Here is a 15217-nt window from a genome sequence, read left to right as displayed (position 1 = left end):
ATGATCGCGTTCACGTAATGTAATGTATACTTAACTAAATTGAGTGGGAAAAAGCCAAAGAAGTGCAGATTCCCCAAAATAAAGCAATGAAAGTGTCTTAGTCAAGTTTTTAATACTCCTGCCAGCACATGAATACACTCCTGACTCTCACGTCTTTTATCATCTGTCCTGTCCCCATCACCAAAACATCTCACATTCTAGATTCACAGCATACCTTCCACATGAACCCTGCGATGGGCTAAACGCATGCCATACATCTGCAGCATCCACTGACTATTCCAGGCCATGCTAGAGACACACTGAGGCTTGTTGTGTCCTCATAGAGTCACAGCAGGGGTTATTAATAGGCCTGTCCTAATGAATCACATGGCATTGTTTTCAAATGTCAACACACCAGAGAGGGATGAGTGTTATAAATTACACTGGCGCAGGGTAGTTTTACTGAAGTTTTAGGGCTTACAAAATCATATCACCTCTTTAGCTGGCAAACAAAGAGATTTACAGAAGGCAACATGTTTTCCACTCATTTCACTATTAACCATTTGTCTTCCAAGCAAATGTGTGTGTGTTATTTGTTTAGTCATATTTGTGTTTGTCTATAATTGTGACCATCGATGCTGAAATCCAGGACATTTCAAAATACAACTCTAATTAGTGAAACCCTGTGAAATCAGGTTTATTTTCCCCCAAATTCCATGTTTCCTGTGTTCATTTTTCTGGATTGCACTTGAATGGTTTAATTCAATTGTATTAATCAAAAAGCTTGTCTAATAAATTCATAACACTTTTTTAACAATTTAATAATTTATTTAAAGTTTTACAATAACAGGGTCTGCGTTGTCTGTTTTAATTATTCTGGATTTATGATCTAATACAAATTTATTATCAAAAATGGTGGTGATCAAATAAAGGCATAAAATATTAACAATTTAATTAATCTTTTTATATGTCATATTTTATTATATTTGTAAATCTAGTGAATGTTTTTTTTTTTTTTCATTTATTAAAAAAAATGACCGTTTTTCTAATTGGATTTGACACATTTCTCCAGACTCAGGTCAACACACAGCCAACTAAACATCAATCTTGAGTCTTGTACACATTCAAGAACTCTGCACACAAAGCTTTGAGAAAATTATGCATATGATTTGTAATTTGTATGAAATGAAGTATATTTATATTATTATATTTTTGTGTTATGCTATCCTGGCACTAATTTACTGAAAACTAGCTAACATAGCCACAGTGTGGTTTCAGATAGAGCTGCTGATCTTCCTCTCTTCTTCACATCCCTCCATCCCTCTTCTGCTGTCTTTATGGGATGCAGGGTCAGGGAAGTGCTGGAGTCTATCCCAGCATCTCAGGCCAAGCCTCCTGCCTTCCTTCACAGAAAACACTCATTGATTTTTCTAAACTTGCGATATTTTTTTTTAATTTGCTTTCTTTTTTTAATAAAAAAAGCCCCCTGATCTGGATTAAACAGCTATTGTTATAATGTACATACAATTTTTTGTATTACAAAATCATTACTAGTTAAAAAACTAAAATCAAGACTTAGTCACAATTGATGCTTTCAACTAAATTAACACAAAATATGTAAAAATCATATGTACTTTAAGGTGCCAAAATAAAAATATGAAAATTATAGAAAAAGTGCAGTCTTCCTACAAGCAAGTAGTTTGAAGAACAGATGAAGAGCAAAGAAACACATTATAATGACTATAATAATGATCGTTTACTGCTGTCTTTTTAGAGCTGGTTTGCCGCAGTTGAACTCAGTTTGCATCATTGAATAATTATTTTACAGTTTATCCCTGTAAAGCTGCTTTGAAACAATATGCACCGTATAAAGTGTTTTAGATAGAAAGGTGACTTGACTTGACTTTACATAAAACAAGAGTTTTACGCATTTACACTCCAAGACGTGATGCAAAGATCTTTGCACACTGACATACAGTATCAGATTTCTGGTCTCGTCCATTGCTACGGTTATTACTGTCAATCGTCACGTTTCCGTCATTCAAATATTGTTTCAATCCAGAAACTTTGCAGTGTGTAGCTTAGTTCTTCCTCTCACTCCAGTGCAAGTTCACTGAGCTCCGCAGCCCTAGCCTGTGTCGTGTGTTGGGAAGACAATGAAATGAAAAGATGCTTACTGTGTTTGTGTTGATTTAAAGTAGCCAGTCTTGTTATCTCATCGCAGATATCACACCCCAGGCACAGTAGCAGCCGCACACGTAATGTCTGCCAGTGGCCAGCGTCTAAACACAGATCTTGTCTGACTGCACTGTATCACTGTCACAGATCAATTGCTTCTGCCTGAACAAAACATCTTTGGAAGCAGCCAGATAATAATGACCTAATTATGCAAAATATGAAAGTCTGATCTCGGTGGATCTTATATCAGAGAGCATGACACTAGATCAGCAGGTCTTCTGCTAAACAAGCTGTTGAACAGTTCCTCCTGAATGAGCTCCTCGTCTCAGTCTCCTGGAGCTAAAGATGAGCTTCACGACTGAGGCATGCTGGGATTGTTCAGACTCGTTCTGTACATCTATCTCAGCTCCTTTATTCATCATACCACACTAACTCACACTGCTTTGAGCTTCTTCATTACATTAGCGGTTCTCTGCGTGGCACTTCTGTAAACTCGTTCAATATTCAAAATCATCAATGTTTATACGTCTGGACTTTCTCTTTAGTTACTCAGCAATTTACATCCTTCTTACCCTTAATAAACTATCATCAAATCTGTGAATGTGTCAGTGCGTGCCGTGGTTTCTGATTGGCTGAACCTCATAAGAGCTGTCAGTGTGACATCACACGCTCTTAGTTCTGTACGCTGTGCCATTTTTAGGTAAATTCGGTTGTCGCTACATGAATTTTTCGGGCCTAAATTTGAAGCTTGTACTTGAATTTGTACAGAATGTAACTATATTTAATAACTGTCCTATATTTAACTGAAGTGTGTACATGAACAAAGTAGAAATGTACAATTACATTTTTGGTACCAGCAGTTGATGTGTCATAAAATCACGTGACTGTGGCTTCGGACTTGAATAATAATGTGTCCTCTTTTGCTTGTTGTGCATTTAGCAAGTGTTTATTAATGGAGAATCACCTCTGAAACATTGATTTAGTCCAAACCCTGCTATAACTGGAGTCATAATGTGTGATTTCTTCTTGATTGTGTTCCTAGCACACGCCAGCTGTCAGTAGTTGACCTGTGAGTGTTGTGTTGTCCAGGTGTGGTGCTGGTGTGCTTCGAGGGCGACTCTGACGGCTACATTAATCTGGTGGCGTACCCGTATGAAGAGAGCGAGGGTCTGGATCACGAGGAGCTGTCGGAGAGAGATCAGCCTCGCCGGAAACACTCTCGCCGGAGCCTCCACCGCTCCAGCAGCGAGGTTAAAGAGGACCGGCCCGCGCACGACAGCGACGGCACCGACAGGTACACAAACATACAACACCACACACAAACACAGCTTCAGGGAGGAGATTTTTCCAACCTGACACATATGAAATTTCAGGAATCCATGGGGGAAATTGCTGGGTTTTCAAGTAAATCTAATATGTATTTAATTAATGTATGTATACGGTAGCTTCCAACAGAAGCTTTTATGTGTGTGTGGATCATCCAGGTAACACTCGCCAAGTGCCAAATGTGAGACTTGCCAATTGGCTGATAACTTTGAAAAAATTCGAACCATGCATGGATGCGTGAATGTGATCATCAAAGCACAAAGGCTCAGATGTAATAATATACATATATAGTCTGATATGCATGACATGTTTCAGAGTGTTCTTTACATGCATCTTGAAGGATCTCGGTTCACAGTAAACGCGCTGAAAACACAACGCACACCTTTAAATCTCTGTGGTTTTCCGCCAAAATACAAGCTCTATCACAAAGAAATTAAGACACTTATAAATATTAGTATTGTAATTTTACAGTTGTTCTGTACATAAAACTATTGTATAGTCATGTTAATATCCTTTAAATTTAGCCGATATTTCTTCATGTCGTATTTATTTGGTCAATTTTAGTCAACAAAAAAACATATACATATTTGAAAATACGTGGAAATACTATTTAAACATTTTGTAGTTTAATATTTTAACATTCATTATGAACTAGGGATGTCATAATGAGGAAATGTTCATACCAGTATGAACTTATTTACCATTTTGAACAATTGAAATGTGGTAATAACACGGTTCTTCCTATCAAGTAGATCTGTGTTAATCAACAGACTTACCAAGCAAAAATCCCCATGTAAAATATATTACTTCTAAGAGTTTGCAGTCAGAAAACATGCTCAAGTGTCCCTCTTGCATTGCATTGTGGGTAACAGTGTGTGTGTGCAGTCTGCAGGAGTTGAAGAGTCCTCTTCTGGATCTCCAGATGCATTCGGATGTGCCGTTCCAGATGCTGGACAGCAACAGTGGCCTGAGCTCCGAGAAGATCAGCCACAACCCCTGGAGTCTGCGCTGCCACCGACAGCAGCTCAGCCGCATGCGCTCCGAGTCCAAGGACAGGAGGCTCTACAGTATCCTCACACCAACTACACTTACAGCTCTCCACTCGTGTGAAGTATGAAGTTGGTCAATAAAAGTACTGTGTTTCCATTGGCAGAGGAGTAATGAAAGGGCCGGTGTAAAACTGCTCTTTACAGGTGTTCTGAAAAGCTTTATGTAGGTTTAATACTTTACTTTAAAGTAGGACCTCTGAATCATGAACCTATTTATCTATCAGTGTAATCATGTTCTAATCCTCTACAGCTTGTTTGCCTTCATTCACTCCTACGGAGCCCCTAAAGGGACCTTTACAAAAATAAAAATATACAGACGTTCACGTGCTCACGAGAAACGTATCTTGTGAGCATGTGAAAGTCTGTATATTTTTATTTTTGCAAAGGTCCCTTTAGGGGCTCCGTACATTCCTTATACATTATATTTTAAATTAGCACTTTATAAATGAGGTCAAAGTATCTGCTAGTTTAAACATTTAGGACATGAGCTGCTTGGAAACATTTGAGACTTTATTTTGTGCCTGATTTCCCCCATTGATGGCCATGAAGGAAACTCTCGACTCTCCTGTTGACCACTGTACCGCCACACCGACAGACAGGAACAAGTCTGCCTCTGGCTTTATTCACAAATCACAAGCGAATTAAAGTCAAAATCATTTCTATGTAAACTGTTGCATTCAATTCAATGAACACGAAACTCCATGCATCAGCACTAAAAATAATTTTGTGGTTAGCAGTCGCTGTTCTGTTGTCATGCTTCCTTGAGGTGCATTGACTATGACTGTGACATTATTACCCCCCCCCCCCCCCCCCAACATTAGGCAAACATTATCCCAAACAATAGGCAAATATTATCCCAAAACAGTAAATTTTCTGCGCACAGCAGAAGCATCAAAGAGAAGGAGGAAAGTGCTGTAAAAACAGCTTTCCTCTTCATTTCCTCAAGCTGAGCTGTAGGAAGCAGATGCTCATCTCTTTCTGACACTCATTTGAAATGCTCCAGAAGTCATCATTAATCACCAGTGATTCAGATCGGGTGCTAAGAGGAGAGAACTAGTTTCTGAGAGAGGCAGAATATTGTTAATGGAATGATGGGAAACACAATCCAGAGCTAAACCATTTTATCACACATTCCAGCCAGTCAGAATGGAGTATTCAGACGGGCGGTGGTAAACCCACTGTGTGCATGTGTGTGTGTTTCCCCTGTCACGCTCCTTGACCTGAGCCTCCTCCAGAGTTCCTGCTGCTGGAGAACGTGGTCCACCACTTCAGCTGCCCCTGTATCCTGGACCTGAAGATGGGCACGCGGCAGCACGGGGACGACGCCTCCGAGGAGAAGGCCGCCCGCCAGATGAAGAAGTGCGAGCAGAGCACGTCTGCCACGCTAGGAGTGCGTGTGTGCGGCATGCAGGTGCGTACGGCTCTGACCCGACACACGTGTCACATTAGGGGCCCTATCTTGCACCCAGCGCAATTGACTTTGTACACCGACGCATGTTTCATTCCTATTTTGCACCCGCGCACAGCGGACTTTTCCCTCCACAGACGCACGTCGGTAAATTAGGGAATGAACGTGCGCTCCCGGGGGCAGTTCAGCGAAAAGAGGAGGCGTGATCCGGCGCAAACGTTCCCTGATGCTATTTTGCAGTTCCAGAAAACAATTCCGCCACAGACCAGGAGAAACCTAGTCTAGAGTCAGTGGCGCGTTCAGATGCTATTTTAAGGGCGCATGCTTGGCCATAATGTAGCGTGTGCACAACACACACACACTTTGCCTCTCTCATCTACACACAGATGCAGCAGTTCACATTTTTGCAAATCATACATTATTACAAGGAAAAATATTCCACACGAGGGAAATCATTGTGGTGTCCATGAAGATGTGAAAATAGGCATAAATCAAGCTTACACATTTACCCAAATTATCATACGCCTGTTTAACCGAAGCTAATTTGGGTGTTTCTCCATCCCCAATGTCACTTCTCTGTGTTTTACGGCCCTGACGAGAACGTCGGTCTCCTCGGCTGTGAACCGCTCCTGGCAAATCCGCCGCTATAATAGCGATCCGCCATGGAACAAGCGCGCCTGCTCTTAAAGGGAATGTGAGATGACGCTCTGATTGGTTTATTTCACATTACGCCCAAACCACACCTATGAGTGATGAAGCGACTTCAGACCAACACATTTTAGATTTGCGTCGGGCGCAAGAGTCATTTATCCCGCCGGTATAATAGCAACAGCGCCCGAGACCCGCCCACAAAGTCACTTGCGTTTCACGTTTGATACTTGCATTTCAGATCGTTAAAATACGGCCCTAGAAGTGTGTGTGTGTGGCATGCAGGTGCGTACGGCTCTGACCCGACACGTGTCACATTAGGAGTGTGTGTATGTGGCATGCAGGTGCGTACGGCTCTGACCCGACACGCGTGTCACATTAGGAGTGTGTGTGTGTGTGGCATGCAGGTGTGTACGGCTCTGACCCGACACGTGTCACATTAGGAGTGTGTGTGTGGCATGCAGGTGTGTACGGCTCTGACCCGACACGTCACATTAGGAGTGTGTGTGTGTGGCATGCAGGTGTGTACGGCTCTGACCCGACACGCGTCACATTAGGAGTGTGTGTGTGTGTGGCATGCAGGTGTGTACGGCTCTGACCCGACACGTCACATTAGGAGTGTGTGTGTGTGGCATGCAGGTGTGTACGGCTCTGACCCGACACGCGTCACATTAGGAGTGTGTGTGTGGCATGCAGGTGTGTACGGCTCTGACCCGACACGTCACATTAGGAGTGTGTGTGTGTGGCATGCAGGTGTGTACGGCTCTGACCCGACACGCGTCACATTAGGAGTGTGTGTGTGGCATGCAGGTGTGTACGGCTCTGACCCGACACGCGTCACATTAGGAGTGTGTGTGTGGCATGCAGGTGTGTACGGCTCTGACCCGACACGTCACATTAGGAGTGTGTGTGTGTGGCATGCAGGTGTGTACGGCTCTGACCCGACACGCGTCACATTAGGAGTGTGTGTGTGGCATGCAGGTGTGTACGGCTCTGACCCGACACGCGTCACATTAGGAGTGTGTGTGTGGCATGCAGGTGTGTACGGCTCTGACCCGACACGTCACATTAGGAGTGTGTGTGTGTGGCATGCAGGTGTGTACGGCTCTGACCCGACACGTCACATTAGGAGTGTGTGTGTGGCATGCAGGTGTGTACGGCTCTGACCCGACACGCGTCACATTAGGAGTGTGTGTGTGGCATGCAGGTGTGTACGGCTCTGACCCGACACGCGTCACATTAGGAGTGTGTGTGTGTGTGGCATGCAGGTGTGTACGGCTCTGACCCGACACGTCACATTAGGAGTGTGTGTGTGTGGCATGCAGGTGTGTACGGCTCTGACCCGACACACGTCACATTAGGAGTGTGTGTGTGGCATGCAGGTGTGTACGGCTCTGACCCGACACGTCACATTAGGAGTGTGTGTGTGTGGCATGCAGGTGTGTACGGCTCTGACCCGACACGTCACATTAGGAGTGTGTGTGTGGCATGCAGGTGTGTACGGCTCTGACCCGACACGTCACATTAGGAGTGTGTGTGTGGCATGCAGGTGTGTACGGCTCTGACCCGACACGTCACATTAGGAGTGTGTGTGTGGCATGCAGGTGTGTACGGCTCTGACCCGACACGTCACATTAGGAGTGTGTGTGTGTGGCATGCAGGTGTGTACGGCTCTGACCTGACACGCGTCACATTAGGAGTGTGTGTGTGTGGCATGCAGGTGTGTACGGCTCTGACCCGACACACGTCACATTAGGAGTGTGTGTGTGTGGCATGCAGGTGTGTACGGCTCTGACCCGACACGCGTCACATTAGGAGTGTGTGTGTGTGGCATGCAGGTGTGTACGGCTCTGACCCGACACGCGTCACATTAGGAGTGTGTGTGTGGCATGCAGGTGTGTACGGCTCTGACCCGACACGTCACATTAGGAGTGTGTGTGTGGCATGCAGGTGTGTACGGCTCTGACCCGACACGCGTCACATTAGGAGTGTGTGTGTGGCATGCAGGTGTGTACGGCTCTGACCCGACACGCGTCACATTAGGAGTGTGTGTGTGGCATGCAGGTGTGTACGGCTCTGACCCGACACGCGTCACATTAGGAGTGTGTGTGTGTGGCATGCAGGTGTGTACGGCTCTGACCCGACACACGTCACATTAGGAGTGTGTGTGTGTGGCATGCAGGTGTGTACGGCTCTGACCCGACACGCGTCACATTAGGAGTGTGTGTGTGTGGCATGCAGGTGTGTACGGCTCTGACCCGACACACGTCACATTAGGAGTGTGTATGTGTGGCATGCAGGTGTGTACGGCTCTGACCCGACACGCGTCACATTAGGAGTGTGTGTGTGGCATGCAGGTGTGTATGGCTCTGACCCGACACGCGTCACATTAGGAGTGTGTGTGTGGCATGCAGGTGTGTACGGCTCTGACCCGACACGTGTCACATTAGGAGTGTGTATGTGTGGCATGCAGGTGTGTACGGCTCTGACCCGACACGTGTCACATTAGGAGTGTGTGTGTGGCATGCAGGTGTGTACGGCTCTGACCCGACACGTCACATTAGGAGTGTGTGTGTGTGGCATGCAGGTGTGTACGGCTCTGACCCGACACACGTCACATTAGGAGTGTGTATGTGTGGCATGCAGGTGTGTACGGCTCTGACCCGACACACGTCACATTAGGAGTGTGTGTGTGTGGCATGCAGGTGTGTACGGCTCTGACCCGACACGCGTCACATTAGGAGTGTGTGTGTGGCATGCAGGTGTGTACGGCTCTGACCCGACACGTCACATTAGGAGTGTGTGTGTGTGGCATGCAGGTGTGTACGGCTCTGACCCGACACACGTCACATTAGGAGTGTGTATGTGTGGCATGCAGGTGTGTACGGCTCTGACCCGACACACGTCACATTAGGAGTGTGTGTGTGTGGCATGCAGGTGTGTACGGCTCTGACCCGACACGCGTCACATTAGGAGTGTGTGTGTGGCATGCAGGTGTGTACGGCTCTGACCCGACACGTCACATTAGGAGTGTGTGTGTGGCATGCAGGTGTGTACGGCTCTGACCCGACACACGTCACATTAGGAGTGTGTGTGTGGCATGCAGGTGTGTACGGCTCTGACCCGACACGCGTCACATTAGGAGTGTGTGTGTGGCATGCAGGTGTGTACGGCTCTGACCCGACACGCGTCACATTAGGAGTGTGTATGTGTGGCATGCAGGTGTGTACGGCTCTGACCCGACACACGTCACATTAGGAGTGTGTGTGTGTGGCATGCAGGTGTGTACGGCTCTGACCCGACACGCGTCACATTAGGAGTGTGTATGTGTGGCATGCAGGTGTGTACGGCTCTGACCCGACACACGTCACATTAGGAGTGTGTATGTGTGGCATGCAGGTGTGTACGGCTCTGACCCGACACGCTTCACATTAGGAGTGTGTGTGTGGCATGCAGGTGTGTACGGCTCTGACCCGACACACGTCACATTAGGAGTGTGTGTGTGTGGCATGCAGGTGTGTACGGCTCTGACCCGACACGCGTCACATTAGGAGTGTGTATGTTTGGCATGCAGGTGTGTACGGCTCTGACCCGACACACGTCACATTAGGAGTGTGTGTGTGGCATGCAGGTGTGTACGGCTCTGACCCGACACGCGTCACATTAGGAGTGTGTATGTGTGGCATGCAGGTGTGTACGGCTCTGACCCGACACGCGTCACATTAGGAGTGTGTGTGTGGCATGCAGGTGTGTACGGCTCTGACCCGACACGCGTCACATTAGGAGTGTGTGTGTGGCATGCAGGTGTGTACGGCTCTGATACGCTTTATAAATAGCATTAGTGTCTGATTCTGTGAGTGAGCACATTAGTTATCACAGCTGAAAAGCAAAAGAGCAGCTCTTCATCTAATGTTGTGTGTATGCTCTTCTCTGTCCCGATGAAGCCTTGATTCCTGCTCTAGCTGCTTATAGCACTCGTATAGTGTTGTGAACCACCAGACAACCACCAACAGTTCCCTGTTAACCACCAGACAGCGCTGGGAGATCCAGAGAGAGCGCGTTTGAATTTGCTGCAGTATTAATATGAATGTAGTATATAATAACAGCGGGAATGACGGCTACATTCGTAGTGTTTGCGTGTGTCTCGACAGTTACAAATAAAGCCACAATAAGCTCAAGAAGCGAACTTGTCATCCATCAAGAATATGATTGATGCAGAGGAAACTCTGACCAATAAGAAGACAGTTGTACTCACATGTGACTTGTGTGAACACAGTTTGGTGTCCTTTGAAAGGTTTCCTTGTGAAAGCGAACCGAATCAAGAAAATGCAGCATTGTAACAAATTAAGTCCGTGTTTCGGAACAAAAAAAACGATCTATTGGTGTGAAAGTCTGTCCCTCACAGCCTCATTTTTATCCGTGTAAAATTCAGTATGGCTTCTACCCTGACTAAGGCAATAATATAGCAATAATTGTTGCGTTTAGTTAACGGGAAATGCTAATGGGGTTTTAAGACAATGCAGTGGATTTGAATTAGTTCAGGATTAAACTCTAGTAGTTGACACATTGAGTCATGGTATTCGTACAATGGCACCCAAGTCTGAATCTCAAGATGGCACAGAAGCTGGAGAGCAGATGTCACTGTAGTAATTTGTAAATATGAATATGTATGTCGAACAGTCAGACTGAAGCAGCTGAAGAACAGTTACTGATCGACCTATGAGGATCAACGCTGGTTCTTTAGAGAGCATGTTTGATTTAGGGTCTGATTACACGACACTGTGTCCAATTAAAAATGGGAAAAAAAATATGCGTTTTGTCTGTTCATTTACACGACAATGGCGTTCTGGAGGCCTGAATACGGCAACTTTTGAAAACGGGTTTCAGTGTTCACGTTTTTGAAACCGATGCCGTTATCGTCTCCGTGTAAACTACAAAAACATGAATTTGTGAAAACGGTGATGTCATGCGTATTACATGTTCAGTCTATAGACGCGTAGTCTTTCTTTACAAAGTGACATCGCCATCTACTGGCCTGACATGAATAACACCGCGTTTTCAGTCATTTTAACGGATCGGTTGTGAACGAGGATCGTTTTGACAACGCTGTCTGTACGTGACAAATGCAATTGAAAAATCAAAGAAAGATGTGGCTGAGCGGCTGCCGTATCTAATGCCGTCCTTCTGACTTACTGGAAACACTGACGTTTTTAAATAAATGATGTGACAAAAGTTGACACTGTTGATTGCTAGTCTGATAAGGTCAAACATGATGATGAATATGTCTATCTGTCGGTTCAATAAATATCTCACCAGTTAAGTAAGATTAAAGCAGTCTCTGTGTTGCTTGAAATCCTTCCTAACCTCTGAAAGGCAAGCCAATATTGATTCAGGTTGACTCGGCTTCTGTTCCCTTTTTGCTTGTAGACTCTACTGTTTTCATTTATAGGTTTATCCAAGTGTATCTGAGTTATAAGACATGGTTTGGAAGGTTTTTGCACTCTCTCATTAATAACATTTTGTATATATTTTTTTGTTAAAGAAAGTCCCATATTGTATCTTAGAACGTTGGCCTGAGCAAAGAGCACAGTGGTGGAAGGCAAAAGCCAATGGAAGACCGTATGATGAAGCCTTGACTGAATATAACGCATGATTTCTGTCTCCTGAATCACAGGCCACATTGACTATGATAGCCTGACCCACCTGTCCTTGTCTCCTGTGCTCATTCTGCAGGTGTACCAGATGGACACGGGTCACTATCTATGCAGGAACAAGTACTACGGCCGGGGCCTTTCCACCGAGGGCTTTCGACACGCACTCTTTCAGTTCATGCACAACGGGACGCAGCTGCGCAAAGACCTTTTTGAGCCCATCCTGAGCAAACTGTGCAGCCTGAAGAGCGTGCTGGAGCGCCAGGCCTCGTACCGCTTCTACTCCAGCTCTCTGCTCATCATCTACGAGGGCAAGGACCCGGAGTGTGCGGACCCCTCGGAGGAGAGCCAGGCCTCTCAGGACAAGCCTCAGGCGCTGAGCGTGGACGTGCGCATGATAGACTTCGCCCACAGCACCTTCAAGGGTTTCCGGGACGACCAAACCGTCCACGACGGCCCGGACCGCGGATACGTGCTCGGACTCGAGAGCCTCGTCAACATTTTGCAGCAGATCCGCGAGGAGAACCAGTAGCCAACCAGTCGGCCCTTCAGTTGCAGTCCGACATGCAAAGCTACTCCCTCCAGACTGTTGACATTTTCATAGAAAAGCAACGATGTTTATAAAGATTGCACATTACGCAAACCTAAAGGTGTGTTTTCTGTTTCTCAGTTAGTATTTGAGCCATGAGGGATTCATGTCCACCAGAAATGGAGGCAGGTTCTTGACGGCCACTAGTCTGCCTCTCCTCGACAGGAGATGTTTCAGTGTGATTCATCGCCATCATGTGACCGGCTGAAGAACTGCAGTCATGAACCAGGAGCTCAGGGCACGTCCGCTGTCAGGGTCTCTCTTAAAGTGTGTGTGAGAGTGTGTGGGTGTGAGTGAGTGTGTGTGTGTGTGTGTGTGTGGTGAATCACAAGACGAAATGCCCAGGTCACATTTTACCCAAAGTTCACAAGAAATCATGAAGCCTATTTTAGGACCTTTAAGATTTTTGTGCTATTATTTTCATGATAAATTAAGCATGAGAGCATTTCTACCCAAATCTTCCAGAAACACTGATTTTGTTTTCCATTTATTAATATATTATAATTATGCTTAATTATGAAAATAATGTCACAATGCAAACAAAATCTTACTGGTTTTACAAATATGTTCATGCAGTAATGTTGTTTTCTTGTGGTGTTTTTGGGGTGAAATATGAGCTGTAGTTCCCAGCATTTCTCCAGGAGTTTTAAAGGGAGTCGCTGGTTAAAGCTTTATTGTAGGAGTTGCTGGTTTTAAACCACTCTTCTCTGATGACAGGATGATGGATCTGGCCTTATGGCAATAGTTGAATGGACAGCTTAGTTATGTTCATCTATTTAACCAGTCAGGTGATGTTTTTTGTTTTTTTTTGGTAGCTATCTTACTCTGTACATTTAGAGCAATCATTAAATTTGACAGTTTTTACATATTTGTTGGGATAGTATATTTGTAGTCTTGAATTTAGATGACCCTTGTGTTACAAAGTCTTTCCCTGTCAGCAACGAGGTGAAAACCTCACCGCAAAAAAACATAATTTTCTTAATCTGTCGAAATTTTTAAACATCCTTAAAGCATTGAAAAGCAAAATTGCGTAAGGTATTAAGATTCGATTACAGAAAAAAATCTCACCTCATTGGCAAATCTTGATTTAAGCAAAAAATAATAATATTTGAAACTGTTTTGCTTCTTCTCCATTTATTGTTTCAGGCATTTTTCGCTATTTTTGCTGAAAAACAGACGGCTGATTAAGAAACTTATCTTTGCTTTATTTAGTGCTCACTTACATCTGCACTGTAAATTATTATAAACCATTACGAGAGCATGTCTTTTCATTTTGTTTTTGTTTTGGATTCATTTTGAAGGGTTGTCTTTAAACTACACCGATACACAGTGACCATTTGCCATCAGCAAATGTAGCAAGATTCGTCCCTAGGTCGGTCCTCGTGAGAATGACACGTTCAGCATGTTCTCTGTCTAGATGAATCATTTATTGCACTATAGTGTCAACCTTTTGCTGAAACATGGACACTTTTCTGCATTCTCTGGGAAACAGACATCACATCCGCCTGTAGTAGCAGTCGAGCAAATATACTGTAATAACTGTTCGTTCGTTCGTCTTGTCCTACATTTATTGACTTTGGTCACATGTGGTGTGTAAATTATAAATCAACATGGCATCTATGCGGAGTTGTGCCGTAGGGATGTGTCTGTATTTAGACGTGTGATTTTGGTCAATAGCCATAACTGGGACGTCCAGGAGTGTATCGCGTACATTAATGTTTAACAGAGTCATCGCAGCACATCAGGTCATTTCTGTAATCGTTGAAGGGAAACGTTTGAAGAACAAATGCCACATGCGTGATGTGATGTGTTCTCTCACAATAAATGAGCAATTTAGAATACATCATTACTAACATGATTAAAGTGTAGCTGGTTTGTGTATCTAAACCTTTCTTTTGTGCCGAACCATGAGAGAGGAACACAGATTCATAGATTTGGCATAAAAAGAAAGAATATTATTACCCCTCATCCTGAAAACGATCCTTTTATCTTTATTGTTGTTGCATGGATGGGTATTTTTTTAAGAAAAAATTATATGACAACTTTGAATGTGAGATATAAATTGTTTATTTAAGTAAAGTTGTCTTGTCTCTTTAATATGTTGTTGCTGTTTTGATTTGACCAAAAAAAGCAGAACAATCATTTCTACGAAGCAAAATAACCAAATAATGAAACCCACTAAAAACATTTCCTGAGGGAAACCCAATAGTTTAAAGCCAGCGAAGGGTACATTTCACATCAGCAAAAAAGTGTAAAAACAATATGCTTTCTCAATAAAACAACTATTGGTTTCAGTTTCTATATTTTATCAGTGTAACGTATTTGCTAGTGTCAAAGCTTAATCATTTAACACCATTTTGATATTGCAACAAAAAGTTTGTCAACTGTT

At 44.3% G+C, this 15217-nt stretch overlaps 1 protein-coding gene across 3 annotated transcripts in view; it reads left to right on the top strand.

Moving 5' to 3' along the window:
- The window catches only part of ip6k1 (inositol hexakisphosphate kinase 1), a 40202-nt gene extending 25277 nt beyond the window's left edge, over window positions 1–14925 (top strand). For all 3 annotated transcript variants that reach the window (XM_084117318.1, XM_084117317.1, XM_084117319.1), the window contains 4 exons: window positions 3247–3451; window positions 4369–4550; window positions 5768–5943; window positions 12322–14925. In XM_084117318.1, the coding sequence (XP_083973444.1) occupies window positions 3247–3451; window positions 4369–4550; window positions 5768–5943; window positions 12322–12771 (1013 nt within the window). In that variant the 3' untranslated portion in view covers window positions 12772–14925. The remainder of the gene's footprint in view (window positions 1–3246; window positions 3452–4368; window positions 4551–5767; window positions 5944–12321) is intronic.
- Window positions 14926–15217: the final 292 nt, after the last annotated feature.

The sequence above is a fragment of the Abramis brama genome, assembly GCF_963993115.1.
Source record: "Abramis brama genome assembly, chromosome: 6".
NCBI lineage: Eukaryota > Metazoa > Chordata > Actinopteri > Cypriniformes > Leuciscidae > Abramis > Abramis brama.
This window is presented reverse-complemented; position numbering and strand designations above follow the sequence as displayed.